Source organism: Leptonychotes weddellii, chromosome 8 (assembly GCF_054177405.1).
Source record: "Leptonychotes weddellii isolate Sample4059 chromosome 8, ASM5417740v2, whole genome shotgun sequence".
Taxonomy (NCBI): Eukaryota; Metazoa; Chordata; class Mammalia; order Carnivora; family Phocidae; genus Leptonychotes; species Leptonychotes weddellii.
Window position 1 is genome coordinate 20907452 of NC_138376.1, and position 26519 is coordinate 20933970.

The 26519-nt window shown below is 48.2% G+C and overlaps 1 protein-coding gene and 1 long non-coding RNA gene across 3 annotated transcripts in view; one reads left to right on the forward strand and one right to left on the reverse strand.

The window, feature by feature from the left end:
• Nucleotides 1-26519, reverse strand: part of GMDS (GDP-mannose 4,6-dehydratase) — a gene marked incomplete at its 5' end in the record, with an annotated part of 322994 nt that overhangs the window by 3904 nt on the left and 292571 nt on the right. Inside the window, 2 exons of the mRNA XM_081827535.1 lie at nt 6-43; nt 1069-1141. Of these exons, the coding sequence (XP_081683661.1) occupies nt 6-43; nt 1069-1141 (111 nt within the window). The remainder of the gene's footprint in view (nt 1-5; nt 44-1068; nt 1142-26519) is intronic.
• On the forward strand, nt 1842-25252 carry LOC145722975 (uncharacterized). 2 transcript variants are annotated; one of them, XR_014147584.1, is made up of 8 exons: nt 1842-2201; nt 16726-16811; nt 17198-17356; nt 20994-21188; nt 21954-22030; nt 22491-22673; nt 24523-24642; nt 24999-25252. It is a non-coding gene; the product is annotated as an uncharacterized LOC145722975 (long non-coding RNA). The 2 variants fall into 2 exon arrangements; XR_014147583.1 differs by having other exon boundaries at nt 24559-24642.

Genomic DNA, 26519 nt, shown 5'->3' on the forward strand with positions numbered 1-26519 from the left:
TCAGCTTCTGTTTCGCTTTGGTGCAATCTCCTTGCAGAAAGTCCTGCCGGGGGGGGGGGGGGGGAGGGAAAGATAAAAGAGACGTGGGTCGGGGGCGGCGGGGGCCCGAGTCGCAGGGACCCCCCCCCCCCGCACCGCTGCTGTCGGCGGGCGAACTCTCGAGGCACACGGCTCCCGTTTCCCTCCTTTTGGAACCCGCCAGGCACGCTCAGTCGCGGCTCCCCGAGCAGTAAATCTTGCGAAGGTCGCGTTTAAGAATGCGCTGCACAGACCAGTGAGGACGGTGACAGCGGTGCCGTCTCCTGCTCACCCAGCCACCTCCTCCTGTCCACCCCTCCCCTCCACCGCGTCCCATTGACACTTAATGACTTTTTTTTTTTTTAAACATTAAGTTGTCAGGGACGCTACTGTGAGAACTGTTTCGAGTTACTGCACTTCTCGGGCAAGGAGAGGAGTAAATGAGCAGACGCCCCCTGGCAGCCCCGCGCTCCGCGCCGCCGCCGCGTCGCTCTCCCGCCGCGGGGCGGACGGCCCGGTGCCCGACGCTGGCGCGCTCCGACTCTCCCCGGAGGCTCCGCGACGCGGGGGTGCCCGGCCCTCAGCGTGCAGGCGCGCGGGGCTGGGCGGACCCGGTCCTCCGCGGCGGGGAGCTGGGTGCCCCCTAACGGGGCCCTGGCTAACTCGGGGCCCGCAGACCAGTTCTTTCCGGGCGGTGGCCTCGAGCTTTCCTGACCCGCGGTAAAGACGGGCGGCTCACCCTGCCATCCAGCACACCCACATGCGCGTAAAACGAAACTGAACTTTCACGAAGCGATCCTCCCCCTTACTGTCCAGGGCCACAACATACCGTATTTTCTATTCTGTTCTGTTCTATCCCATTCCTGAGAAAATAATGATCTCGACCCACTTACTCCACCTCACGATCCACTAATCCGTTGCAACCAGCAGTTTGAAAATACAGCTCCAAAGAGCAAGCACTCTGCAGCTTCTTCAGCTCGGTAGCACTCCTCGTCTGCCCAGTGTTCCCTAACCGCTCTGATGGAAGATCAAGTTAATTTTTAAACGAACCTCCAGCTCCTGTACAGGAAGCTCCAGCTGTCATTTGCTTGATCCTTGAGTTTCTCATCCCATCTGACAGGGCCTTTGTCAAAATATAAATATATATATCCCATTTGACAGGGCCTTTGTCAAAAATAAATATAAATAATATATATATATATACACATTATATATATATATTATATAATATATATATGTCTTTTATATATATAATATATAATATATATAATATATATATTATATATATAAAAGACGCCAATGATTCAGGGAGAGTCTGCTCTGCTCAGTTTCACCAGTACAGGCATGGAACTGCTTCAGGAGAGTTTCCATCCATTTTAAGAGACTTCCTTAAGAAGGAAACTGTCTAAAAGAAAAATTACAGGAGAATATTAACCCTGCTCCTCAACCCTCACTCACCCATTTCTTATAACAGATCTCTGAAGACTGATTTAGAATTGAGATGAGAATTTCAAGATGATTTGAAGAAAGAAAGGGAGGAAGGAAAGGAGGGAGAGAGGGAGGAAGAAAAGAAAGAAGAAAGGAAGGAAGAAAAAGGAAAGACACATACTTTGAAACAGACCATTTGGGGGGGTGAGATAAACATTTAGCTTTTCCCTGTACAAATGTATTCATCAAATAGTGCATGAGTCCTTAAAACGGAAGAATGTGAAGGCAGTGTGACAGACAGCTGAACTTTAAACACGATAAATACCCCATTGAGAAGCTATTCGCATTACACGCAATATTAAAGAACAACCTAAAACCAGTTACATCAAGTGAAAGGAACAGATAATGAAGCTACAGCTGAAAGCCTGCCCCAGTGATTTTCTTCAGATTCCCTGAAAGGTGGCAGGCGTAGGGGATTCATGCTGGGAAAGGCCATCAGGGGCTGGACAGGACCGGGTGCTCACCGTCACTTCCATATCAAAGGGTGTCTGGGTGCTACTTCTGAATGAATGTCCAGTAGTCCTGCCTTATCCTCAGTGTCACTTCCCGAGGTTTCAGTGACGGGTGTTCCGCTGAGTCCAGAGCAGGCAACCGGTCAGAAGGTCAGCAGTAGCCTAACTCTAGGCCTACCTCTCGCCCCTCACTTCCTCTCGTCACTAGGCATTTTATCATCTCACATCCTCACAAGGAAAAGGGTGAGTACAGTACAGTAAGATATTTTGAGAGAGCGACGCCACATAACTTTTATTATGGTATGTTGTTATAATTGTTCTATTTTATTACTAATTATTGTTGTTAATCTCTTATGTGCCCAATTTATAAATCAAACTTTATCACAGGTATGTACATATAGGAAGAAACATAGTATATATAGGGTTGGGTGCTATGGCAGTTTCAGGCATTCACTGGAGGTGGGGCTTGGAATGGACCCGCCTCGAATTGAGGGGGGCTCCTGTACTGTATGCTTGGAGTCATTCTCTAACAGGGTACATTCAACGGCCCTCATTCTCCATCATCCATCATTACATTTTAGGCTTGACTAAATCAAACTCCCAAAGGCTTTGCATTTCACAATACGCCGAAGTACTGATTTCCTCTCCAGGGTGTTAATAATAGTAAAACAAGTTATTTCTGCTGGTCCGAACAGTCCATATACAGATTCTTCAGGAAAAGTAGGATACAAAAATTAATAACTAGCAATTCAACACTGCACAGAGCGGGAAATAGAAGTGGAAAAACAAATTAATTTACTTCTTTCCTTTCCCTAAATAAACTTGTATATACTTCCACAATACTTCTCTATTTTACTGTAAGAGTCACACAAAGATATTCATTCTTTTTCCCCAGAGAGCTGTGAAATGTGGCGTCATGAAGCAACACAGCCCTCCCTCAATTCTATAGCAGTTGCATAGCTCGAAGAAACGTGGTTATTGTTTAATCACACAACACTTGCTGTAAGTCAACCAGCATTGCATAGGATGCAATTCATGGCTCTGAACTTATAGTTAGCAAAACCCTAAAACCCAGTTTGGCTTCAAGTGATCTCAGTAGGCTTGGGAAAGGGAGCTTTGTATTGTAATTATGTTTCCTGTATTTTTCTACAAGTAGCTCATAATATAAAAACAACTAGGGAACTACAATTAAGGAAAAAGAAAAATGGTTTTCAAAAGCTTAGAAACAGACATTGCTACCATACACTGTAAAAGTATTTCATTGAAACCAGAGACGCACCCAGTTAAACTTCCCAATTTAGTTTTGAGCCCAACTCCTACATTCCAGTCTAGCAGCTTACTTTAACCTTCTGCCAAGGCTCTGTCTCCCTGAAATTTAATTAGACCAAGAGACCTTCTGAAGGAAAAGGATGAGGTTCCATCAAAACAAAGCAGCTGCTCTCTACGTCAGCTGCTGGTGAGCTAACCTCTAGACTAGTCCATGTGCCTATTCCCCAAGCAACTCTGAGGGAAAGATTAGGGACATCCCAGCTTGGTTTACACTTCACTTCTCCTGAAGGACTGTCTTACTTCTTTCTGTTGTGTCCTTTCGAGGAAAGAGACAGTAAATGGTTTAGGCTGCAGGGTTTGGGGGGCACAGGGCGGACAGACCTCGAGGGTGGTGTGGGGAAAGTGTGGCACGGGACGACACAGGACTCTGGAATGACAGCAAGGACGTGGGAACCCTTCTTTAAATAAAGCTTCCGCCAGCATGAAGAGAAATGGGACTGTGGAAGCTGGATTCTTACAAGGACATCAGGAATTAAGTGCTCTGCTCACAGGACCGTGTGGAGCAATGGAAAGGGGCAGATAAGGTCACATTATAGTTTCCTTTTACATTTCACAAATCCTCTCCACTAGGGCGTGATCAGCTCCTAAGGACGAGAGAGAAGAATGATTCATCTATTTTGTTCTTTTCTTCCTTTTTGACAGTTCAGTTCCTTCTTTATTTATAGGCTTAAAGTCATAGTATGACAACAGGGGCAAGAACTGATTAAAGAGAAGATTTTATGTACAGTTTCCAAAATGGACTTTGTGCACTGGGTGGTCTGGAGCTTTCCTTTAAAAAAAGAGACAATAAAGCTCTGGGAAAAATTTAAAGCATTTCTATGTGAATATGACATTTCCTGAACTCTGGCTTCTGGTGTCTTCACTGTTTCCATTGCTATTCCTTAGGTGAGCTATACAGTTTCGACATGTGATTTATTATTGTCAAATTCAATTAGGTTTAGCTGAGCATTTTACAGCAGCAAAACAGCATGAGCAAAGAGAAAACGTGCATGTCCGGATGCCTAGAGCCCCCTTAATTTTTCTCGGACTCCGTGACTACCGTTGACTGGTCGGACCTTTCAGAGCTGTCCTCTGACGGCGGCTCTGTCCGGGCATAAACCCTACAGGCCCAGTGCCAATGGCCAGGGTTGCAAACAGCAGCACGGTAGGAGGGCATGTTTCGCTGCAGCAATTTTTCAGGCTTTCCTGGCTTATGTTCTTGTTATAGTGAACTGATAAAAGGCCAGACCAAATCCTGGAAAAGTCATTAAGCCAGTTCCTGAGCCCACAGTAGTTAACATAAAATCCAGAAAAGTAGAGACCATGCTGTGCCATTATCTGTTACTCTAACTATAGTTCCCTTTCCTCAAATCTCCTGGGTGCCCTTTTTTTTTTTATCTCAATCAAGATAACAACACATCTTTAAATTATACCGCTTAGTCTCCTTTCCTCCCCTCCCCGCACCCCAATCTTTTTTTAATTTTGGTCATTATTTAACACATTAAATGCCTTTAACACCCACCCACCTTCCCTAAAATCACCATGGGGAATGCTATTAAATATATTGATCGCATAGGATAACTTTTCAAAGGTCATAGAATCATGTTCTTTCTCTCCCCTTTTTCATTGTGGTTGTGTTGGGAAAATTTTAATATTTATTTCAAATTATGTGTTGGATACCGTGTTTCCCAACAGGTCAGTTTTGACGTTTGCAAAGGACATCTGTTTAGGTGGAGAAACATTTTGAAAGTGTGAGCTCTTTTGGCAGGATGTTAAATTTCTAATGTGCATATTGAAATAAACTGATTCTTGAGTGCTATAAATAAGGAGAAGATGTATGGACAGGGGATGTTAATAAGGAAAACTAAGATGGATGAAAGCCCTGGTTAAACATCTTCAAGAATTTAAAATATGGAACTGTGAGTAACACTGGGTATTCATTTCTTTCCTTCTACTTTTCAAAAAAAAAAAAAAAAGCAAAATTGAGGAATAGCTCAGGTTCCAAGGGAATAAAAGAATGAAACAAATTTGGTTCTTGATCTAACTTTATGCTAATGTGGAGTGAGCAGGAAAACTTTACTCTTGGGGAAAGGCTTCTTTTTAGAGAGAAAGAAATGCTAAAAACAAAACAAAACAAAAAACCAAATCAAAACAAACCAAACTTCAGTAAAATGGAAAAGCTTTAAAGTTGCACAGAATATCCCAGTCAAGACTCAAGACGAGCAGCTGGGAGTCGGTAAGAATGGGAAAAAACAGAAACCGAAGAGTTCCCCCAGAAAGTTTGCAATAGAGGATGTCTCTCCCGGGCAGTTTAAACTCTTACGGGCTCACAAATACATCATTTGGTTGAAACCTTCCCAGACAGGGAGTGAATCTCAGGGCAGTAAGAAAGGCAATGAGCATTTCCCCCTCTCTTCCCTTTTACTGCTGTGTATCAGCACAAATTGAAGTTGAAGCCAGGCCTCTCCTTTAATGACAGGGGTGATAAGAGACAAGAAGAAAACAGCAGGCTGTCTCGTCTGCGCAGGAAGCTGGACTCAGTGGGACTGTCCATCAGCAGGGGCTGACAGAATGCCGTCAGACCCCAAACAATGCTCGGGCTCAACCTCGGGGAAATTGAGTCAGTCAGCACCGGCTCCGACAAGCGTCCTGACAGTGGAGATAAAGTGGCAAAGGGAGCAAAACAGTGTGAGCAGGCCCTGCATTGTGTCCCTGTCCTCAGTTCCCCGGGCGGAGGCTGCTGGGAGGCACTTGGCACAGGGCGACACGTACGTACCCTGGACTGGAAGCCCTCACATCATCACCGCTGTCACCTCCACTGGTGGCCTGGCATGTGAGCCCTGCCTGTTAGTTATGGCTCAGGATGTGCTAGAGCGACCTCCTGCATGGGGCCTGAGGGCGTCTCTAGGATCCTGTGACCCTCACTGATCCCATTTTTCTGGGTTGGGGGTCCCTTATTTTCAATCGATAGCATTTGGCATTCGGAATCAGGAGCTATTAGGAGCTACCAAACAAAGGGAAAGAAATACATCTGTCCACGTCTATGCCCCAGACACTATTGAAAAAGCCCACCTAGCATGGCAAGCGAATGAGGATACTGTCTTCCTTAGGCGTCCTCTTGTATGTCAGTAAAGAAAGTATCCACTTTATTAAGGGAGAACCCAATTGATGGCATTTATAGTGCAGCTGACATGTATAGATGCATCTTTTCTACATGTACTCTAAAAATATGGTTAGCATAAAAAGAGAAACGTCGTGAAGCAGAAAGGGTTCTATAAGAAACACTGACAACACAATCCTGTGGGGGAAATACAGGACTTAAACACACCAATTGCCTTTTAAATACTTTTAAAAAATGCTGTGGAGAAAGTCCCTTCAGGCAGACATGCTTGAGACGTGTAGAGACGAGGACAGTGGTCCATTCTCCTTCACGGAATGGACACACAGATCCCTACAATTCACACCACGCTGAGGCCCAGCTTCTCCTGCCGCCTCTGACGGGGTCCCAAGCACCGTCCAGCCATCGGCACCCTCTGGCCCTGGGGGCCTGTGTGGCCTGTCCTGTTCAGTCGGGCTCTGAGTGAGCTGAGCAAAGGAAAGCATTTCTCAGAAGCTGTGCCTTGTAGTTTTGCGGGAGCTGTCTACTCATAGGTCGGTGTTTAATAGGTTGCTTTAAATAAAACAAGCACTATGATTTTGGGAATGTAGTCCTGCATCACACGCATTGGTGAGGTACTCTGGCTTTTTGTACCCGTTCTACATCTATAATCGTAATCTCGGAGTTCATTTTTGTTGTTGTTGTTAGCTTTATTTCTTGATCCCTGGTGCTTACAGGAGTATCAAGCCAGGGAAAGCTAGATTAAGAACTGTAACTGGAGCCCTCTTGGTTCCGATTTCTTCACTGATTTTCACTCTAAGCAGCTGATATGGGGGGCTGACTCACAGTTGTGATGCAGAGCCAGTTAATGAAAGGGAGATAAGATTGTTAGTGACCTCAGCATTCCAGGCTTCAAAGCCAGCACCATCTTCCCTGGAAATTACTGGTTACTGTTAATAACTGGATCTAGGGTGTAAAGATTTACCCATGCTGGTAGGAGGTGACACAAACCCTGAGGAAAGGAGATAAAGCACCTTTAAGTGGACCGATTAAAGATTGTTGTAACCTAATTGGCAAGTGGCACTCTGGAGCACGAGAAGCAGGCTGCCTTGCTTTGGCCACTTCGTACTTTTTATCCTCAAAGCACTTTACACACATCAGCTAATTAAATCTCCAGACAATCACATTCAAAATGCAACTCAAGAGATCTTGTATCTGTTTCAGGTGGCTATTTCCTAGGGATGAAAGCACCGTACAAAGTATCTGTGGGGGTTAAAGCCCAACTCTGTCCTGCAGCTTATCTTCAGCCTTCATGTGGAGAGGAGGCACCTTGTCACTCGGGGAAGGCCGACTAGGGCCGCAGGAGACCCCTGATAGCACCAGGGGAAGGTGATTTTCCATCAGCTTGTTCCCTTCCAGTATGTTAGGAAATATGCCCCACCCCATAGAAAGGGCTCTGCCCTCCCTTGGAATATTAGTACTAAAGAATATGGTAAGTAATATGAATGCCTCCATAATATAGATATTTTTTCCTTTGGGATTTTTCTCAATTTATATTGTACCACAGGTCACTCAAATTCAAGAAACTCACTTCAGTAATCCTTCCTTCCTTCTTTCAATTCATCCATCCATTCATCCTTCTCTCAACCAAAATAAAAATTATATGACAGGGACATTCAAATGTACACCCCTAGATTCCTTCAAACATTCATTCCCTCAGTAACTTGTTAAGAAACTCTAGGACTAACCAGGCAGCGGACTACATCCAAATTCTTGTTTTTTGGTTGTTTCTCTGGGGACTTTCATATTTGAGGAGAAATTAAGACAACTATGAGGACATTTGTTAGTAATGTTTTTGAGAGGCATGGAGAAAAGAAGAGTATTAAGACAGATATTTAACTTTTCTATGATTTTTATCTATCCATTCATTTGGTTTCCTATTATCATGGTTAATAGAGAGTTTACCAGGCTGCTGGGTATCTAGACTGTATATTACCTGGCAGTCTTTCTTTCGTATTTTTATAAGAGCAACAGAATCCTATACCTGAACACATCTATAGAGATATTTAAACAAATAACTTGATTAATTCACAAAGCCATCTAGTGGTAGGGTTTTGGACTAAAAGCCAGGATTTCTGATTCTTAGTCCAGCACTCACAATGCTCAGTAGCACACACTTTCCCTAAGAAGTACTATGAGCAGTATACTTTATGCTGCATTAATTTGAGTGGCACAAAGGTCCCTGAAGAATAAATACTCTATCAACATATGGAAATATCAACATACTCCAATGCTCGATGAAAGAGATGAACAGAGAAGAGTAGATACAGCATGATTCAATGCGTATGAAGTGCCAGTACCAGCAACGTAATCGACGGTGATAGATACTAGATCAGTGGTTATAGGGGAACAGGATCAACAGGGAAGGTGTGTGAAGAAACTCTTGGGTGATATTCTCTTTACTGATGGGAGCGTAGCACACATGAGTGCATGCATTTGTCAAAGTGGACCAAAATATAAACTGAAGATCTGTGCATTTCACTGTATATAACTTATATCTCACTAACAAAAGGTTCTCAGGCACCCAACAACACACAGATATCCCTGGAGAGACCTGGCTTCATATCATAGCTCAACCACATAGCTGTGTGACCTTGAGGGCAAGTTTCTCAGTGTTTCTGAGCCTCAGGTTTTAAATTAGGTATAAAATGGGGAAAACATCACCTGTCTTGCAGGGTTGTGAGAATTCAAGATGACACGTGGAATGTAGCTAGTTCTATTTCTAATTTATTTTACACTGTTAAGGCTAACTATTGTTGCTTTTATCACTAAGGTATACGGAACACTATCCTTTTAATTTCTTTTTTTTTTTTAAAGATTTTTATTTATTTATTTGACAGAGAAGGATACAGCGAGAGAGGGAACACAAGCAGGGGGAGTGGGAGAGGGAGAAGCAGGCTCCCTGCTGAGCAGGGAACCCAATGGGGAGCCCGATGCGGGGCTCAATCCCAGGACCCCAGGATCATGACCTGAGCCAAAGGCAGAGGCTTAACGACTGAGCCACCCAGGCGCCCTTATCCTTTTAATTTCTTATAGTCACATCATAGATGAAAATGTAATCTTCTTTTAAAAGATTTAATTAATTAATTAATTAATTTAGAGTGCATTGGGGGAGGGGCAGAGGGAGATGGAGAGAGAGAATCCCAAGCAGACACTGTGCCGAGCATGGAGCCCAATGCAGGGCTCGATCTCATGACCCTGAGATCATGACCTGAGCCAAAATCAAGAGTCTGACGCTCAACTGACTGAGCCACCCAGGTGCCCCGAAAATGTAATCTTTTTAAGTGGGTTGTCTTATAGTTTTTCTTTCATGCTTTTATGTTACTTTAACCTTGCATGTAACCTGACTTCTCCTATTTTTAGATCATCATTTTTTGAATATTTGTAACCAGAGTATACAGGATTTTGTATTCTACTTTTCCCCAATTATTGTAAACGTTTCATATGCTCTTGGTTGTTTGTTGCCAAATGTTTATAGTGTTAGAGCTAGGGAAGTAGCTGCGGACAAGCTGTTGTCATGAGCTTATGTTCCAGTCGGGAGAGACGGTCTAGAATACAGGAGATGTGAGTAAGACCATGTCCACTACTGAGAGTGCGAGACAAAGACCTAAGAGGAAGCCAGCTGGATAAAGAGTGGGGAGGCTGGGTGGGGAAGGCCTTCCCAAAGAGGTGACATATGATCCAAGATTTGAATGACAAGAAAAAGCCAGTAACAGAAGTTCTGAGGCAGGAGGGTCTCTTGGGGACACCACAGGTACCCGGAACTTAGGGAGCAACCCTCTGGTCTGAGGGGCAGAGAGAAGGTCACTGAGTATGGACAAAATGAATGAGGGGGATCAGAGCCCAAGACGAAGTTGGAGAGGTAAAAAAGGCCAGACCATGCCTGGCCTGCTGGGTAATTCCTCCCATGGGGCCCAGGCCCTTCCCAGCAAAGTCATGTTTTTGCAAGACTTTACTCTCTAGTCTTAGAGTATCTGCAGCCTGCCAGCCACAACTGTATAGCTCGCTAACTCAACTAGTTCAGAAGTCTGATTTTCAGATGGCAGTGTAATTTTTCAAAGTGAGTATGGGACTTTTAGCTAAATGTTTAAAAGGGTGGCTGAGGGACTTTTGCCCGGCATGCTCCAACCCCTTTCCCTCCTAAGAAAGCTGCCACTCTTTGACATGTTTGTGCCACCCAGCCTAGAAACATCTGGCCACCCTTGAAGGGATTAGGTCCGGGCTACTGCAGTTAGGAGTCAGGACTCTGCCCCCTGGCCCTGTAGGACACAGGGCCCAAGGGACCTCCTGGGCCAGGGGGCAGGAGCCTGGCCTGCTGTGCTGGCACCCGGGAGTGTGCGGTAGAAGGGCCGGACCTCTTCTGGCCGAAGGAGGACACGTTCAAGCTCCCGAGGGCGGCGGAGATGGTGCCCCACCCTTCACTTCCTCCTGTGTGAGCAGAATCCTGGTCAGAGTGAAACTGTCACTACTGACTCCCCTCGTTGGAAGCTGCCTTCTTCTTCGCCACTAGTTCTCAAGCGAATGGGACACAGCGCTGAAACTTGCGGGAATTTTCAATTTTTTACCAAATTCTATGTATGTAAAGGTTCACTCCTCTACAGAGAAAGAACCTGGCTTCGCTTTAAAATGCGTAGTCCTTTAAGCAGCCTGCTACCCGCAATACGGAGTTTGGGTTGTTTTCTGAGCCGCCAGAGGCTCCGGGCGCCGGGGGCACCTGCCCCGTGGGATGTTTTCACGGGCGCCGTGCTAGGCGGGAGCGGGCAGGAGGAGAGGCCGCGAGAGAGGCGAGCACGCGGAGGCGAGCCGAGGGAAGACTCACCGAAGGACTGGATTTGGAGGAAAGAGGATTCACAGGGAACTCCTAGGATTTGGGCTTGAATGAGGACCTTTCCATGGCTTTCAAAGACATTATATGAATTTACAAATGCTACCAGCAAAGTATGAGTGTAACTTTTTATCACGACCCCGCCGGCATTAGATTTTATCTCCTTTTCAAGGAAACCTCTCATTTTCGTGATTATCAAACAGAGACTCTTTAAAAAGATTCCTTTTGTAAAATTACCTGTGTTCTCTTATATCATTCCATGGAACATACTGTCTTGTTTTGGATCTTGATTCGATGCCAAAGCCTCTCAGCTGAGGAAGTCTGGTTAACTCCGAGAAAGGAGCTCGGTTTCCACAGGCCCCAGCTGGGTTCGTGTGAAAGGAAGGAGAGGGGAAGGCAGCTCACCTTCTTCCATGACCCCTAGCTAGCGGACAGCTTCAGCCATGCCTTAGGACGTGCAAGGAAAGGGTTAAGCCACCCTGCGTCCACTCTGCCCTACCAACACGGCCCCGCTTTTAATCTATGGCTTGTGGCAGGAGGAAGTCCGAGAGGTGGCCTTTCACATGACATCATAAAAGCCTGATTTATCGCCAGCCACCAAACATCTAGAAAATCATAACATCCTTTCAGGAAAATGCAGTGGAAAATAATCAGGTTGGCTTTGATGAAAGCTTTGGTGGGGACTCCAAGTGTGACATTCTGCACAGTAACCCTTGGCAGGTGCTCTGTTTGCAGTCCGAGCGGCCTTCACGACAAAGCCCAGAGTCTGAGCTGCACGGCTGCCCACAGCGGAGCGGGGCTTTAAAGTCCGCAGATAAAACAAGAGTTTGGTTCGCACTCTGCCAGCTTGCCTAAAATAACACTTGAGTGTATGTGAAAATGCTTTGGAAACAACAGCCCTATCCAGATGTGAGGAATTCTTGGTTATAGAAATATGAAGATCCTACCCCTTCCCCAAACCCGCTGCCAGGCAGCAATGCCAAACGATGCTGTTTCCTCTGCTGCTTCTGTTGATTTGCTCTTCTCTCCTTTCCTAGGACTGTCTTTAGGACACGACTCTGCAGTTAGAACCTTCACCTATGTAGCATTTCCAGAGCAGTGTCCACTGTGGTGTCATCGTTAATAACTAAGGGGCCACACGATGACAGAGATGACACCCTCCAAAATGTCAGAGGAAATCAAGGGGTGAATTCCTCAAGCCACAAGGAATTGGTCCCAGGAATGCTTACATCTCTGTGTTGTTTCTCCTGCTCAGTAAGTTGATAAAAGCACCAAGCAGGAACCTCATTTTCTTTGGTGTGCATGATGTACTCTGCAAATAAACACAGGAAAGAGGGACAAAGACTAGAGTATTGGATGGTTCTAGAATTCTGGCCACATCAAGTCTACAAAAGCTCATTGGCATTGAAAGTAGGCCTATCTTTGCAGATTGACACCAACTTAGAAGGTCCCGGGACTCCTGAGCTGTGGGGAAGAGAGGTGTTCTAAAGATTGGGCCAGGACTGATAAGGGGCTAGTCAGGGTTGGAAGGCTGGCAAAAATGAAGACTGCGACCCACTTCAAAGTTGCGTTCACTTTGTTTTACTGTGACACCTCAATTGTGTCATACGGAGACTTCATAGGATCAAAGACTCATGTAAGTAGACAGAGCCCCGTGAAGGTTCCTAGAAGGTTGGTGCTTGGTGGAGGGAAGAGCCCCCAGTTCGGAGGAGCTCAGAGCCCGGGCCTCAACACTATCACCCTGAGAATGGGCTTCCGACTGCCGCATCAGGCAGCCCTCACCGCACCACTGTCAATTCCTTCGGAGTTTGATTTCAGAACTGGAAAGGCCTGCCCAAACCTGCTCGTCCCAGGATTTTGTATGGGGAAGCAGGATGATGTGGGAGCGAGCAGAGCGGTGAGGCCTAGCCCTGGCCCAGCCATGGGAGTTCCGTCGCTCCAGCTTTCCTCAAATGTCAATGAGGGAAGGGAGGGACTGGAAGAATTTTCAAGGTCCCTTTTCTAAGCTCCTGCTTGCTCCTGGGCTCGGATTGCTGGTGCCTGCCCAGCGCTGCGTTCCTTGCATCAACCCTTAGGGACGCTGGGTGGCATCTCCTTGCCTAACGACGGCTCACTGATGCACAACGGCCACGGCGGCAGAAGCAGCCGCTCGCGAGTTCTGCTCCAGCGGGGCTGGGGCTGGCTTAGCCTCAGCACTGCACTGCGCGTTCTACTCCGGGTAAAGCCAGGACGTGGCGGGGAGCTGGTGGCTTGGTGCACAGTCAGGTGGCAGGGGCCTCTGCGGTCCAGGGAGGCTGGAAGGCTCCGCGCAGAGGGCGCTGGTTAGGAGGCAAGTGACCCGAGGGTGGAGGCATGAGTTTGGGTGGTGGTGTGCGGCACGAGGCCCAGAGGGAACTGGGGCTCCAAACTCTCCTCAGGAAAGCATCTGTGGACATTTGGGGAGCTTTCCATATAACCTGGCCAGCCTGAGTGCTCTCAGCTCTCTTGTGGCTGTGAAGTGCACACCTGCAGTATCTTACTGCCCAGAGCTGTGCATGTCACTGCGGCACCTTCAGGGTAAATAAATAGTGGGGAAAGTACGGGAATACGTTTCCCACAGACGCAAATCATCATCAAATGTATGGAGTGTTGCCGGGTCAGGAAGCCTCTACTCAGGGGGCTCTCAAGGGAGGTCCCCTCTTCAGTGGGCCAGGGAGCCGCCCCCGCTCCCCAGCCCCGGCCATCCGGGACTCAGATGTGGAGCACTTCTGGCTGCCATTCCCTCCAGAATGGCTCTGGGCCCAATGACTAGTTTAGGGCTGGGGGACTTGGGGAACCCTCTGAGCTGACAGTAACCCCTCGTCCGAGCTATGCGCTAAGCACTTTACATACCTCGTACTGTTAAACCTTCTAAGAGTCCTGTGAGCTCCGTGAGGGAAGGGAGGCTCTGCTAGGTGAAGTGACGTGCCCAGCGTCCATTCGTGGTAGAGCCTGGATTCAAAGCCCCGTCTCTCCGACTCCGGACCAGGTAATTAGCTCATTTCTCTAGACTCCCCCCCTTCTTCTCCATTTAGTAAGTGGGCTGACAGCTGATGTGTACCACGAGTCACGCGTTCCCAGCAAGCAGAGGCCCTTGACGGGGATGAAGTCCCACCCTGGAGAACTTGTTGAAGACCTAACAGAAGGGGACTATACGTGCACTCAATAGAGGTCCAGAAACACTAAAACTGTTGGTTAGCCTGCCTGTGTAGGTTGTACATTGGAGCAGATTCGGGAGCAGAAACGTGGGTCAGAACAAAAAGGGGGCATATCAGGAGATACCACACCGCATAAGCACATGGCACTTGATGTCAAAACAGCACACTGTGAAAAAGTTTGATGCAGCCGTGGCTTTTACAGCAAAAGTGAATTCATTGTTCTTCTCCAGCTGGGGGTGAAAGGTTTTATAAGAGGTTTGAAGATAAAGTATCTTGTTTTGGTTCCTATGAAAAAATGTCATTTTCTAAAAAACACAACTCTCGGCTCCATCAAGCACCATCAGGAATGGTCATGATCATGGACTTTGTAAGCAGCTGAAACACAGACCAGTGGGCAATTTGCCTGTGGAAGAATTCTTTCCAGTCTGTGCCCCCCTGACATTACTAGGCTGTGAGACTCCCGGTGGACGTCCCCCGGCAGAACAAGGCTTTGGGGTGGAATCTTCTAGGAACTGTTGGCTTTCTAGGACCACAAGGAATAGTAAGAGACGCCTGACATGGGAACTCTGTGAGTTTGGGAAACTTCCAAATGGCCTTTGCTCAGTATCTGACCCCCTCAGAATACCCTTTTCTATGAAAAGACTTCAACTCACAGAATTCAAAAGAGTTGTCTGGTCTTATTTATGCCACCACCATGACCGTGACTAACAGAAACACAACTGTTCCTCAGGGTGCATACCTTTTCAGTTTCAGGGTCTGGGTAGCGAAGGCGAGAGTGGGTCTGGAGAACACGTGTATCTAAAGACTTTATCCAAATTGACTTAGTTCTGGAGTTTGGACAGTGAGAGCTCAGAAAGAAAGGGGGACGTCTAATTATCGCCATCTTGGTAATAGTAATAACAGCAGTAATATTTCTCACAAAACAACAGCTGTGTAGCGCTTTACTAGGACCTTTTGGCCTATTTTCTCATGTAATCTTGGCAACAGTCAGCCATCCATGCACTCAGTAGCCATAATCACCCGGCCTTCGAGAAGCTCAAGGTCCTGTGGTAGAGACCAGCGAGCTCATGGCTTATCATCTGATGTGTGCCACAGCCCAGAGTGGGCGACGGAGCAGGTGAACAGAGAGGGAGGCCACATGAGTGCAGGGAGTAGGGACAGGCTTGAGACCTGAAGAGGGACGAGAAAGGGGAGGACAATGAGCATTGTGGTGGCCTTAAAATTGCCCTGGGGTAAGCCTGTCACCGAGGCACCTGCACAAATCAATAATTCAAAGCCCTGTCTCTCCGACTCTGGACCAGGTAATTAGCTCATCACTAATGGGAGGGCTGGTCTTAGCGTTGTCCCTCTGGAACCAGGATGAGCAACCTTCACAGTGGGCTAGAGGAGGGGACCGCAGCTCTGCGGGGACCAAGAGTAAACAGAGTAACAGAGTAAACGCTCCCTGAGCTGGGTTGTGAACAATGAGTGGGAGGGAGGACGGCAAAGGGCAAAGGTAAAGACAGTGTAGGTGTCGGATCAGGAGCTGAAGGGCGCAAAGGTGTTACAGAATCTTCTGCGACTTGCAGTTTGGGATGGCTGGGGACAGCGTGGAATGGAACTCCCACCTCGTGCTGGCTGGGGACCCCGGGCGCACAGTCGTCGGGGCTGGTATAGCGTGACGTGTGGAGCTGGCCTCAGCTGAATCCCAGCGCTGTCACTCACTACCCGAGCCTCAGTTTTATAATTTATAAACCTGTAATATTCTATCTGCCAGTAATAAAGATTAGAGATACTGTAAGTGCTTAGAACAGTGCCTGATGTTGAGCAGGCCCTCCACAAATTGCGGCTACTGTCAGGGTATAACTCGAAGGCTCCATCGGGGCCTAGAGGCTTAGCAAGATGCACTGGAGGCCATTCCAGGGCTCGGGGCTGGTTCTTTAAAGCCCCCACTGAAACCTCTGACTGGAGCGATGGGCTGCCCCCTTTCATCATACGGTTAGTTCCCCATAGCCTGTCATATTCTCGCTCTTCCTCTTCCTTTATTTAAACCATACCCCTGTAAAAGCTCATGGGACTTGGGGGCAGAGAGACTTAGGCTGAAAACCTAGATTCACCATTCGCTAGATGAGTCTCCGTCTCCTCACTCGTACCACACCCTGGAGCTGCAGTAAGGATGTGAGGGCTTGAGTGCTTGTCACATAAGGCCCTCCACACATGCTCATTCTCCTCCTCTCTTCAAGTCCTGGCTGTCTCCCTACGCCCCGAAATCATTCCCACCCTCTTCTTTGTTACCCCGAATCCACCTTTGTGTCCCCACAGCACCTCACACAGCAGCCGACGAGACGGCTGGCAGCTCGGGCTCCACCACGGGGGTGCTGGCTGGAAGCAAACCAGCAGGGAGGAAAGTAGGACCAGGATGAAAATAATGTTGAGTAAGGCGGGTCAGGGATGCTGACCAGGTGACGTTCCGGCAGAGTGCTGACTGACAAGGAGGAGCCAGCTACGGGAGACCCTGGGGAAGCAATCCAAGTGGGGGAAGCAGCTCGGGCTAGGGCCCTGTGGTGGTAGGGAGCTGGCTGGTCAGAGAACCCTGAGGGTGGGGTGAGGGAAACTGCTACACGTGGCAGTGAATCCGGGATGTAAGGATTTATAGCTTTGTCAAGAAAGATCCCTGGATACATTTCTTCCTCTGGGTACTCGTCAGACCCTCTGCCTGGGGGTGGCCTCAGGGATCCACTTGGGGAGCGTGTTGACTACCTAGGGGCTGGTGATCAGATTGGACTCATTTTAGGGCGTCCTGGGAAAGGGCTGGACTCCAGAGCAGCACAGACAGCCTCTGTCAGCAGTTCCGGAGCCCAGAGGCCCAGAAGGAACCCCTGGGCTCACTCGGGTCCTCATCCACTTGTAGTCACCCCAGAGTTTCTGGAGGACGAGAGTGGGACCGGACACGGTAAGTTCCCATGGGATAACCTAAGTCACTGTCACCAAGTTAGCAAAAATAAATGGAGGCCAACTAATGGCACGCAGCAAGTGCCGCAGGGGCATGGAACAGAGGAGGTCTTTTAGGAGAGAAGATTTACCTTCTCCCTCTCAGAGGAGCGAGATACTTCAACCAGGGTCAGGGCACCTCACAGCCCAGTGAGTGCCTGCCTGACTCGAGCCTGTGGCAGAACCTGAAGGGCCACTTTGATCTTTATCAGGTTGACTCAGTGCTTCTTGCGCCACCATCCCTCTAACTGGAGCCCTGGCAAGGGCGTAGCATCCAAGGAGGCACAGAGGGTAGAGGATGAAAAGACGCATTAGCCATCCTGGCAGATGAGCTCAGGCCTGAAGACTCAGAGCATCACGCTCCGGTGGCCCGGTGCTCGCAGCTCATTTCTCCCGAACAGCTTCTCTCTCCTTTCCTTCTGAAGGAGCCACTCGCAGCAGAGGCTTTAAAATATTGGCCCCCTATGTCATGGGGGCTCCTTGCATTTCTCTGGCTTACCTTCATGAAGGGGAAATAGAAATGCTGCCAACAACCCAACATATCTTTTTCCCCCAAACGATGCGAAACACGTTAGAAAGTTCCTCAGCGCCCCCAAGAAGGCCCTGACCCCGCCTACCCCTTTGGGATCTCCTGTCCTTTCTGTCTGGTTACCCGCTAAGGAGGGCCGCCCCTGGCGCTCTGCGCCCCACACGGCTCTCTGCGTGGAGGTCATGTTCTCTAGATACCGGCGGACAGCGGCAGGCTGCATGTCTCTGAATCTGGCTCATTTCAGCTTATTTCCTTGTCATCAGTTCTGTAACTGCTCTTCTGGCCTGTCTGAAATGCTTGGCTTTGTGGGGGGAGAAAATAACTTTCTCCTTTTATACCTTCAAAATGCTCCCCTCTCCTCAGGTTAAGGCCAAGCTGGCCTTGTGCTCTGGGCTGCAGAACTGGGTTTCCTGGCGACCATACTCTCGAGTTATAAACGAAGTGTGCTTATTCGTCCTTATGAGGAGAAACACAGTGTGATATTTCGCCTTCATGACCTGCTGGTAGTGTGGTTGTGCCCGTCCCGTCAGGAGGGGGGTGAGCGGGGGCCCAGCAGGGGCTGTCGCTAGGGCCCCACAGGAAGTCAGCGGGACTCAGTGGTGCTCGGGGCGGGATGACTCCGATCCTAATGCACACCAGGAACAGCCAGCCACACACAACCCCTCACCTGTGTTCCTCACGTAACACCCCCTCCTCACTCTGAGCTTTTTCTTCTCGTTTCGTTATTTTTTTTTCCTGTTTTGGAGTAGCTGCTTATGGGGACTCTTCAGGGGCTTTTAACCACCACCTCTGGCCCTGAAAGAGTGGACACAGCTACATCCTCGGGGTGTCTGCTGAGGAGGTGGCATCAGGCCGATCAAGTCGGTAGTTTCTTTCCTTTTCTTATCTGGTTACCTTTCTTGATCTTTGTCTCCTCAGAGAAATCAAGTGTTCCTCAGCAAATTTGTGGATTTTGTTAGAAGTGGAGTTGGCGGGATCCTTAGCTAGGCCGAAGGAATCAGAATTTCTGAGGGGGCTCCTCAGAAAAGCTGTCCTAGAATCACTCCCTCAGACCCATATGCATTTTGAGGTCTTAGTTTGGTGTCGCTGGGACCCAGCCCACTTCTGGGTACACAATAGATATTATAAGGAAAAATGGCCCCTCTCCTTAAAATGCAGCCCTGCCTGTCCACAGTTTAGCTGGACACTTCCAGGTCTGCCCTTCCCTTGAGGTTCTCTTGCTTCAATTACTCCCATCACCAAGTGGCTCCCAAGCTGTTTAAAGGAGGCAAGTGGAGCCTGCAAAAGTCCTTTTAAAACCCTGACGAGCACAAAGGAGAACCCCCTGAAGGTGAGCACTCCCTGAAGACCACGTCCAGATTCTGCCTCAGCGACCCGCTCCCAGGGCTTACAGCCCCCCCTCGAGCTCCCAGCTTCCTCGGAGGCCTATCCTCCCAGCCCTGAGGCCCAGCCCCATGGCAGGCATCCTGCTGGGTCCTGACTCCGTATTTCCTGCCTGCTTCCCTGGCAACCTCGAGCTCCTCCCTGGACATCCTCCAGCTGTGCAGGCCAGGCCTGGCAGGCTCACGCCCACAGCACCAACACTTAGCCTGCAGCCTCTAGGCTGATGATATGCTGCCTTTCCCCCAGGGACCAACTCCAGGAAGACCCTCACCTGCCAGCTGGGACCCCCGGTCCCACCTTGAGGCAACATGTGAGTTACAGCATGCATGTGGATACCCTTCAGCCCCGGGTGCCCCCACAACGGCTGTGACTGGGGGCCTGTGAGCCGCACTGGTAAATTACCACCGTGAGACCCCCTGCCCGGCTTCCAACTCTCCCCTCAGCATGGCCCCCCAAGCCTCCTGCTTCTCCTCTCAATTTCCAGAAAAGGGCCAAAGAGCAGCTAAGCTGAACTCCCCGATCAGCTCAAGACCTGTCCCTGACTGCCCCTCGCTCCTGCTTTTCTCACCGCCTTGTACTTCATCGTCCCGTGCTCAGTGTGTTTTCATGGCACCACTGCTGCGTCCATGCAAGCCTCCGGGACGCTGCACCCACGCGTGGGCACGGCCCCCCGCACCGCTCTGCTCGCCAGGTGCCTCCGCGCCCCGGGCCACCACGCTCTCTGCAGCTACCACTCCTGCACACTCACTCTGTGGTTTCCATCCATTACAGTGGCTCATTCTTCCTGTCACTTCAGGGGCTAGATATGCTCTCCATTTTGCAGACGAGGAAACTGGGAGTCAGTAAGTGGCCTAAAGTCACAGAGGGGTGAGTGGGGGTGGAGGGCGATGAGCTTCAACTTCTGGCCTGCTTTACTCCTAAGCCCTTTGCTTTTAACCATTGAGCTTCTTTCCCCCAGTGGAATGAGAGAGAGAAAGCTGCACGCGGGCAGAAAGTGTTCTTTGCCCGTTTGCGGGGACCCGTGCACTGTGAGGATGGTCTCCTGAGCACAGCCCCCCACCCCAGAAGTCGTCCCCTGCTTCTCGCTGTCCCAGCGTCCCCTCTTCATGTCCCTCTTCACAGCTTTTTCACAGTCTGTACTTACTTTGTCAATTAGTTTCTTGTTCTACTGTCAGCCTCCCTAAAATGTAAGCTCCATGAGGGGCAGAAGTGTGCCTTTCTCAGTCGTCTCTATCTTCAGGATCTAGCACTGTGCTTGGCAGCTGCTGAATGGATACAGGAATGCTTAAAATGAAGTCAATATATGCCCCCTACTAAATACACCTGTTCCCTTTCCTTTTGCACTGGAACCATTACTGGCCTCTCCCTCCCTTAAAATTCTGGTCAACTTTAGTTCTTTCTTCTATATTTTGCCCACATCATTCATTTTCAAATCTTTTGCTCTCAGATTTTCCTTCCACGGCCTTCAGATCCCATGTACTTGGATGACGACAGTCCCCTCCTCCTTCAAAGACCAATGTCTCCCTGGCTCCAGTGTCCCTTCTTTCCCTGGGATGCTACTCATTCTTTCAGAAGCTCTTTGTGACATTCCCTCAGTTAGAGAATTCTATCAGTTGCCAAATAAAATCCAAATTCTTCCTCTGACTTCCAGTATCTTTGACAGTTCGATTCCAACCTACTTTTCCAGGTTTATTCCCTGCATTCAGGAGAGGTTGGACCGACCAGGAAGCACACACATACTCAGGACTCCACCACCTTCCCGAATCTAGAAATCTAATGAAGAAGCATTAATCGCATGCCCACCACATTCCATGTACTGCACGCTGAACGTACACAGCTAAATGCCACGAGGCTGGAGTGGGGAGGTTACTTCATGAGCTAGGTCAGCGAGAGCCTGTGGGTCTCAATCAGCCTGCCTCCCAAACAGATCACCTTGATGGTTCCCGCGGGCAGGGGAGGTCAGGCCTCCTGCCCCTTCCCTGGCCTGGCTAGGTGGGAGTTGAGTAGGAAAGGACTTTGCAGGGGCGCCTGGGTGGCTTAGTCGGTTGAGCATCCGACTCTTGGTTTCGGCTCAGGTCATGATTTCCCAGTTGTGGGATCGAGCCCCGAGTTGGGCTTTGTGCTCAGTGCGGGGTCTGCTTCAGTTTCTCTCTCCCTCTGCCTCTCACCCACGCTCTCAAATAAATAAAATCTTTATTTATTTATTTATTTTTAAAGATTTTTTTATTTATCTGAGAGAGAGAGAATGAGAGAGAGCAAGCACATGAGAGGAGGGAGGGTCAGAGGGAGAAGCAGACTCCCTGCCGAGCAGGGAGCCCGATGCGGGACTCGATCCAGGGACTCCAGGATCATGACCTGAGCCGAAGGCAGTCGCTTAACCAACTGAGCCACCCAGGCGCCCCAATAAAATCTTTTTTAAAAAAAAAGGCTTTGCATAAAGATAACAAGACCTGGTGAGGGAGCTGAGCAGGTGCCAGAGGGACAGAAGCTTGATCCCTCTCCCGAGAGAACTAGTGTTCCACAGGGAGCAATGACAAGGGACTTGGGAGAACCAGCCTGTCCAAGATATGATTTTAAACTGTCTTATTCATTAAGATAGAGCCTGTCTGCCACATCCTCGAAATTACAGATGGCTTATTTGCTATAGATGTGGGAAATGGCAGATGCAGGAGATCCAGACAAGGATGGAGAGCCCCATGGAAACATGAGATTCCCTGAAGCCAGGTAATTCACACAACTGCTGGGAGAAACACCAAGATGCCCTCGGCATGCAGGGACAGGAATTTGAGCAGGGTTTTTTTTTTTTTTTTAATTTTAAAAACAGTCCCCAGTAGGCTGAAGGGTTTGGAAGCATCCACGTGGCTGAGACTCCGGTTACTGAGACAAACCTCAGTGCCTTTAGCTGCACACAGAATGGTTGGGGAGATAGACCTGTAAGCCAATCACAGTAGCTCAGTGACCGGGGTTGTTAGTGGGGACAGTGGAGGAAAAAAGGGAGGGGGGGTGGGTACCCACTCCTTCATGTCATGGGACAGACAGGCTTTGCAGAGGAGAGGGTGTCTGGGCTGAGTCCTGCAGAGTCATGGAAACCTTCTCAGGCCAGGGTGGGAAGGACAAGCCATTCCTTCTTCTTGGGATGTCCTTCTCTCCATCTGGACCTACTCATATCATACCCATTCCTCAGGAATCAGCTTAGATGCCACCTCTTCCCAGAGCACGCTGATCCGAAGTGACCTGGTCTTCCCTCGACCTCGGGCAGCTCTATGCTCTTCCCCCAACACGGCTCCAATCCCCTGCATCCCTGATGTGGGGGGGCTCATTGCCCCACTAGCCATACTGCACGTGAATGCCACATATTCCGCCTACAGTGAGTGCTCAAGATCTATTTCCTGAAAGAGGGATCAGATTCCTTGTTTTAAGGAAGGAAAGACTGATTTGATGAGAACGGGCCTGGAGCTCGATAATTTGGGCAACGGTATCCTCTCTTCTCAGGATTTTCCTACTATTATTCTTTCAAAGTGACGATGTAAGCAGTGTGGTTATTCTGTGTGAAAGGATATCACAGTAAGTCCCATCTCCTAACATACCTGCACATCTCAACATCTAGTTTGATCTGAAGAAAACCTTTCTCTCCAATGCCACGCTTTCCCAGTTCCTTACTTATTTGAAACTGTCTACGGAGCTGCATTCAGTAACACGGGAGGCTCTACGGCTTGTTTTTATATCACTATTGAGGGCTGCTCCATAAGGAACGGCTCAATTTTGTAACTAGCAACACAATGTTACTGAATATATGTGAGAAAAACATACAAAAAGCATCACTTCTGCTAAACTTTTATTCCTTGCTATTCTAGTTAAGAAAGTTTTGAACAAATGTTAAAAATATACAGTTAAATTTTCCTCTATACAAGGAGAAGTATGATTCCTGCTTCCTCAGCAAAAATGCAAAGCTGTTTTGCATAGAGAATTGTCAGATCTGTTAGTTTCCTAATCCTTTAATGCACAGGTAGCTTAGCTAATTACCACTCCCAAATAATGAAACACTGCAACTCTAAACAATTTTAAATGAAATCATTCTTGTAACATAGCTGCATTTTATTGGTCTAAGTGTAAAAATATTGTGGCGATCGCTGGCTGCTGCCTCCCGGTTTAATATTCCTGCTGGCTGGGGCGGAGTCCTTGCCGATAAAGGATCTAAAACATAGACGGTCTTCTCCCTAGAGCTCTTCTTGGAATTTATTGCTCTACATTTCCAGATATAACGGCTATAAAGAAAACACTATACAGAATCAGAACTGGAGGGAACGTGAGCTTTTTTTAAGACAGGCTTTTAAAATACACAAATGTAATTACAATTCTTATTTTTAAAAGAAGTGTTAACTTAGAATATTGCTGCAAAATACTATTCACATGCTAGGTTTCAGATTATGCTAAAAATCACTTGCCATAAAATTGGACTTCACCAGCACAGGTGTGCACTAACCTTTCTGGCCTTTAGGGTCCTGTTTTGGAATCTTGTGATGCAGCTCTCAGCAAATAAACCTGGGTACTAGGAAGAAATAACACTATCGCACGGTGGGGTTTGTGTACAGTCTTTCTTTGCAGCGGGAAGCCTGCTTCTCCCTCGCTGCAGGAGAAGCCTGCTTCTCACTTCTTAACAGATGAGAAAACTCAGTCTCAGAGGTCAATTTGGGAGATCAGACTATCTGATAATTTCTCAGCCTCAGTTTAACACATTATACTCATGTGCCAACATTAAAAATGTTTGTTAACAGTGTACCTAGCTTCTTGTAGAGCACAAGTAACAATACATTTTAATTTTCCTAATAATGCATTCATTAAACTAAGATTCCTAGAGGAACTGAAATCCTCTATTATTGCACCTTGTAAGATGAAAGGGTGTTACACAAGGTACAAACGCAAGAGATCCAAATGTTCTTGCCCTAATTACTACATCTTGTTTATGTGCAGGCCAAAGGGCATTTTTTTTTCTCTTTTGCTACATTCCAACTCATTCTCAAATAAAAGGCCAGTTACCATAGTAGGTTCTTCTTTCCAAACCATCTCTTCTTTATTCCTAAGGGAAAGTTTATTGCATCCTTCTCTAATAAAGACATTTTTACTGTGCTTCAAAGGTACCTCTTAGATATTACAGTCCTAATGCCTCTTTAAGAAAATAGTTCTAACATGTTTTATCTCTTTATGTGGGTGACCAGTTCCTGGCTTCATCGTTCCCCAAATTCATCTTTCAGAGAGCCCTAAAAAGAACACAATGAACTTTCCGGCACGCCTCCTGGCCAGCGAATCTGAACCTCACCTTATGAAAAAGGTCCTAAGTAAGTAACTGCCTGGTGGTCTGACGGGTGTGAGTAACGAAGCACTTGTGTGTGGCCTCAGGGTCTTCAGCTGTGAGGGGGCAGGGGCTGGAGTTGGAGCCTGCAGCCTCTCTTGGCTCTTCAGCTCCAAGACTGCAGCCTCTTCCTTCCCTTGCCTCAGTGTGTGGAGACAGCTGACGACTGCACTCGGAGCCCAAAGAGTTTTAACCATCAGGGCAGCTGTGAGCCCGCAAAGACGGGAAGGATGAACTTCCGCACTCGCCTCTAACACCTGCCTTCTGACAGCATTCTTAATGACCAAGCTCCATGCCAGGAAAAAACAACTAGTAACTCTACGTTAATTTCTTTCTTTACAGATGGGAAGAGGCTCCTTGAAGTGCTGTCACACTCCCCCCGTGGGCCGTGATGGCTGGGTATGGTGGCACCTATCTAAGAACATGTGAGGGGTGCCCGGGTGGCTCAGTCGGTCAAGCATTGCCTTCGGCTCAGGTCATGATGTCGGGGTGCCGGGATCGAGTCCTGCATCGGGCTCCCTGATCAGCGGGAAGACTGCTTCTCCCTCGCCATTTGCCCCTCCCCCTCCACTTGTGCTCTTTTCCGTGCTCTTTCTCTCAAATAAATAAATAAAATCTTTAAAAAAAGAAAAAGAATATGTGAGATATCCATTAGTAACCAGGTAGAACCAGAAAGGCTCCAAGGAGCCTGCCAATTCTTATTTCATTTTAATCACCAAGTAGGATAAAATACAAGGACAGAGGGGAAAACCCCTCTGAACTCACTGCCTATTGATTACATGTTTTAGAGAATGATGGCAGTCTTGTTAGATTGGGAACAAAATGAACAAATGAAACAGAAAAGCAGCTGGTGACCTTGCCAGGCCCCCCCGGGGAGGCAGGACCAGCTCCACTGCCTGTGACAGAACCAGATTGACCTTGAAAATTGGTGAGTGGCTTTCCTGGACCCTTTCTGGGATGAAAACGAGGCTTGGCATTCAACAGGTACATGCTTCCTTCTGAGCAACTTATCTCAATAATTACGGCCATGCTGGGTTTCACCACCATTAACAGTGTGCATACTCCCCTTAGATCTAATCAGGCAAGGAGCCACTTTGGGGCTGGCAGACTTGGGCCTGCCGTGGCACGTAGGCAGCAGTCCACACTCACCCCCATGGCTTGTTCTCATCATGTCCTAGCTCACTCCTGTCATGCGGGTTAGGAGCACTCAGTGATGAGTTCAAAGAGTCAGGCTGATCTAAGGGAGTGCTCTGGAGTCAACTGCTAAGGCCTGGTGCACTCTTCTCATGGGCTGTCTTACGCTGTCCTTACGCTCACGTTCTTCAATTTGCATTTCTGATCTTCGGGGAAGAAGACATTCTCCTGGAACTAACTCCCTTCCAGGATGCTCCATGAGCCTCAATTTCTGGGCCTTATGTCACCAAGGCTCTGACTATGCTGTGTGCACAAACTCCTTTAAGTTAAACAGCAGCTGCGCATGTCTGTGATCGGGGATTAGAACACACGTGGGTCTCTTGCCCAGGAGATCTGAAGCCTGGGTTCTGCGGAGGCCAGACTTGTTACTCCTGCCCCATTTCTGACCTCGGAGAAAGTGGATGTGGCTGTGGCCCTTAGGTAGTGTTAGACAGGTAGTGTTAGAGAGGTGTGACTGCTCAGTGCTCCATGTTTCTGGGACAGTCTCTCTGCACTTCCCTGTTCGTCTTTATTTGTTTAAAAGATTCTATTTATTTATTTTAGAGGAGAGAGAGAGAGACGGAGAGAGAGGGAATCTCAAGCAGACTCCCCACTGAGTGCAGAGCCTGACTAGGGGGGTCTCGTCATGGGGCTGGATCTCACAACCCTGAGATGGTGACCTGAGCCCAA